The 4,390-nt window shown below is 56.8% G+C and overlaps 1 protein-coding gene across 1 annotated transcript; it reads right to left on the reverse strand.

Annotated features, from left to right (window-relative positions):
- Window positions 1–1,408: 1,408 nt before the first annotated feature.
- H2AZ1 (H2A.Z variant histone 1) lies at window positions 1,409–3,850 on the reverse strand. Its single transcript, XM_074866821.1, has 5 exons — window positions 3,572–3,850; window positions 3,029–3,106; window positions 2,548–2,661; window positions 1,957–2,086; window positions 1,409–1,801 (listed from the first exon to the last, which is right to left on the reverse strand). The coding sequence occupies exons 1-5, from the start codon at window positions 3,572–3,574 to the stop codon at window positions 1,740–1,742; spliced, it is 387 nt and encodes a 128-aa protein (XP_074722922.1). The 5' UTR covers window positions 3,575–3,850; the 3' UTR covers window positions 1,409–1,739.
- Between the last annotated feature and the right edge of the window lie 540 nt (window positions 3,851–4,390).

Genomic DNA, 4,390 nt, shown 5'->3' on the forward strand with positions numbered 1-4,390 from the left:
TCCTTCCGGGGCGCCGCCGCGCATGCGCCACCGCCCGGGCCCGGGGGCCGCCCCGCCGCCAGCCCCGGGGCTCCGGCCGCTGCCCAGCCAGCAGCGCCTGGCTTGTCCCGGACGGGGCCCCGCCGCCGCCCGGCAGCAGCCCAAGGGAGCCGGCAGCAGCCCGAGAGAGCCGGCTGCCATGGAAAAGTACGGGGCGGGTGGCTGCGCGTTCCCGTTGCCCTGCGGCCCCGCCCGGCCTGCCGGGGCCTTTCTGGAGCCGGGACGGCAGCGAGAGCAGGCCGAGCGTTGTCATTAACACAGCGCATTAACTATGCTTCGAGGTAGTTATTAGCACCTCCTTATAACTGCTCGCTGTAATTAGCGACACCAACGCCCTCCTGCCCAGGACTGTTTTGCTGGGAAGCAGGCAGGTGCTGCCCCAGCAAAGCTCCACAGCTCCCGAGGACCAGGGCAGTTAATCCAGGTCTAACCAACACCTACACCCCAGCTGCAGCGCTGCAGCAGAGATCGTTACCCGGAAGGTTACAGAAACCAAATAGCCCGCTTGCTGCAGAAGCATCTTTATTCAAAGTATTTCACTGCTGGAGGAGCAGTTGCTGCCCCCAGCCACAGGAACTGGCAGCACCTTTTGCCTCACCAGGATGAGGTTCCCCTTCCCGCAGCACAGGACCTTCCCTTGGACCAAGGCACTTGCAGAGTGCTGGAGGAGCACAGCTGAAGACATGACCAGAACCCCCTTTAATTTGCAGCTACTGGGGAGGCTACTGTGCAGCAGAAGTTAAAACTGTACCTTTAATACCCCATAAACACCAGTTGCGTGGTTTGGACCCTCATCACTACAGGCTCAAGGCTATTGGAAAGCAGTTCAGGTCTCTGTGGCTGGCAGAGGTGAAGCCCACCCCTGAAAAAGCCACAGCAAGGCAGAGCTATTGGAGTGCTACCTTGACAGCAGGGTTTAGACTCTCACAGACACTGAGGCTGTGCAAGCAGCTGCAGTACAGCCTCTGCTTACAGGCATCTCTCCAGTCTTTCACAAGAAAGAGTGAGTTGTCAGGCTCTATCATAACAAAAATCAACAGAAGTTGTGTATTTTCAACATCTGTTCATCTTACCTTCCTCCCCAGTGACAGACCTCCTCCTCCCTCTATGAAGGCCAGCATCAAGTAACACTGGCCTTAACTAGGCTCAAATCTGCCCTGCTAAAGGCAACTGTCACACCACAGTGGGCTCAGTGAGAATGAGACTTTGCAGGATAAAACCTGTGTGCCGTTTCACTTGATGGTATCTACCGAGTGCGGTACACTGGGACACTGTTTCCACATCCCCCAAGCCCAGCTGTTCTTGGAACTTGAGAGCTGTGCAGTCAAGACCCAAGTATTTTTCTGTTAAGTGGACAAGAGACAATCAGTCTTGATAGAACATTTATTGAATATTTCCACTCTAGTGGATGAAAAGTCTGTACAAAACCAAACATTTCCTTTACTTGAACCAATCTAAAAACAGTCAGCTCAATCAAAACCCACTACAAATACAATAGCTTCTTTGAAGCCATGGTAACACTTAAATACGGTTAAGACTTCAATGCAGAAATTTGGTTTGTTAGAAAGCTCAAGGGAGCTTTAGCTTCTCAAAGTTACAAAAAGGCAAAATCGTGTTTCACAGATACAGTCCACTGGAATCACCAACACTGGACAATTAAGTACTTAGAGTCCTGAGATAACAAGGAATCCTGGTATCCTTTAGACAGTTTTCTGTTGTCCTTTCTTGCCAATAAGAGACTTGTGGATATGCGGTATTACACCTAAGAAAGAACAACAATTAAGACCATGTTATTTCTCTTCAACAATTTTCCTCAACTTTGCACTTCAAATAAGATGACAGCATTAAGCAGCCCCTAGTCTGCCAGAGTTCTGGCCCCCCAACTCATCACAAACCATTCACAAGCAATTCACATACCACCACCAGCAATTGTTGCCTTAATGAGAGAATCCAATTCTTCATCTCCTCTAATTGCAAGCTGCAAGTGACGGGGAGTGATACGTTTCACCTTCAAGTCTTTGGATGCATTTCCTGCCAGCTCAAGCACCTGAGGACAAAACCATTTTTAAACTGAGTTACACAAGTCACACGCGACCAACTGCACGGACTTTGCTATTTCGTTCTCTATGCCCAACACACCATTGGTGACACCAAGACTGCAACCAACACCTCTTTTGGAAGGGTTCCTCCTTTGGAGCTCCACATTTAGTTTTCCCCAAGACCAGACTAAGTGTTTTACAGCAGATAAAACTTGCTGTAATGGCACATTTTGTAAAATACTTCACAATTCCATCTTTCCTGTAAGTCACAGCGACTGATCTGCACAAAATGCAGAGCAAGAGGCCCCATGCATATTTCATGGTCTCCTGATGATGCATGCACTTAGAACAGGCTCAAAGCAAGTGAAGAGTTCACAGCCCAGTGCAAATTGGCAAAATACAACAGGCTCTGGTTATTATGCCATTTTGAAGCTGACCAACTTGCTCACACCCCTTACAGGAACTTTACCTCAGCTGTCAAGTACTCCAGGATTGCAGCGCTATACACAGCAGCTGTGGCTCCTACACGCCCATGGCTGGTAGTCCTAGACTTCAGGTGCCTGTGGATGCGGCCAACAGGGAACTGGAAAATAACAGAAGTATGAATACACTGTGACAACAAAGACAGGAGAAAAAAAAAGCCACTACTCTAAACCACATATTGACAACAGAATCCCAGCATGGACTACATTTCAACACTTTAGAATGCAGCTAAGGATATTGTATGCCAAGTTCATGTCAGCAACTTCACAATTCTAACCACAAGCAGTAGCAACAGCCACAAGGAATTCTCTTCCCTCCTGCACAGATATGCAATAGGTCTAAAATTAGTCAAACCAGACACTGCTGGACAACACACAGCAGACTCTGCAGGCTTCACAACATACAAGTAACCAAGAGACGGAAAGCCAACCTGACTTTCATCCACCCATGCCCCAGTCCCTACTCACCTGCAATCCAGCCCGCTGAGAACGGGACACTGCTTTGGTCTTGGTCTTTCCAGAGTCCTTCCCAGCTTTACCGCCAGCCTAGCAAAGAGAAGAGGTGTGCAAGAGCTGACGTGCCCGCCATCCCCCCTCAGAGACGCCGCACCTGCGACGGACGGCGCCCAGGGGCAGCGCGGGCACTGCTCGGCGGCAGCGCCCCATCGCGCATGCGCCCCCCCCCCCCCCCCCCCCCCGGCGGCACGCGCGACGCCCAGGCGCGTGCGCGCTGCCCGCTACACCTAGCGGCACAGGCCGCTCCCCGCGCGCATGCGCGGCCGCCACTCCCTCTCCCCGGCGGCACTAGCGCGCGTGCGACCCTCCCCCCCTTCCCTTTCACCGCCTACCGGCAGGTAACGCGCCTACCGGCGCGCGCCGCCCGCGCTCCCCCGCGCCGCGCGCGCTCCCCCACCTCACCCCAGCGGCCGCATCTCCTTGATCCCTGACACCCACCCCCGGCAGCGCGGCCGCCCGCCCGCCCACACCCGCGCGACCCCCGCGGCTCCTCACCATCGCGAACCGGAGCGCTGCGCCGCGCAAGGGCAGGCAGAGGAAGAGAGCGTCCCGCACGCACGGAGCCCGGGCGACACCACCGACCTGCCCCGACCCGCCGCGATTCAAACTGCGTCCGCTCCCGCCTTCCCCCGGCGCTTTATAACCGCCGAGCGTGCCTGCATCCGGGAACCCCAGGCTCGCCCCTAGCCAATGGCTGCGGGCGGGGGCGGGCCACTCTCCCCCAGCGACAACCAATGGCGGGGCGGGGCCGGCCTCACGATGCGGAGTGCGGGAGAGGCCCGCCCCTATTTAAAGGGACAGGCGCCGGGAAAAGGGGGGGGGGGGGGGTGAAACTGTGATGGCCTGGGAGACAGGGGTAGCTGAGTCCCGGGGGGTGGCCGCGGCCGCCACAGCGAGGGGAGCTTGGCCTGTCCCGCCTGCGGTGGCCGCGGCCTGCCCCAGAGTCGCCGCTCAACGCCAGGGCTCTACCCGGCGTCGCCCGGCCGAGCTGCCCGGCCCGGGGTTCTCCCAGGCCCCCTTCAGCCCTCCGCCGTTATTTCGGAGGAGGGGGGCGCAGTCCCCCTACGGCCCGGCCCGGGGACGCGCTCCTGCGGTGGCGGTGCTGCCTGAGGCGGCGCGGGGGGGTCGCCTCCCGCCGAGGAGCGGGCCGCCCGCCAGGCGGGTCCGGCCGCCCGCGATCAGGGCGGGCTTTCAGGCGTGCCGGCTGCTGACTGCCGGCGGATTCGCTTCACGAGTCCCCGATAGCGGGTCTCACCCTCTGAGAGCTAAAGTCTGACTGAAATAAAATAAAAGCAAACGTACCTGGAGGGGGCT

Source organism: Strix uralensis, chromosome 4 (assembly GCF_047716275.1).
Source record: "Strix uralensis isolate ZFMK-TIS-50842 chromosome 4, bStrUra1, whole genome shotgun sequence".
Lineage (NCBI taxonomy): Eukaryota > Metazoa > Chordata > Aves > Strigiformes > Strigidae > Strix > Strix uralensis.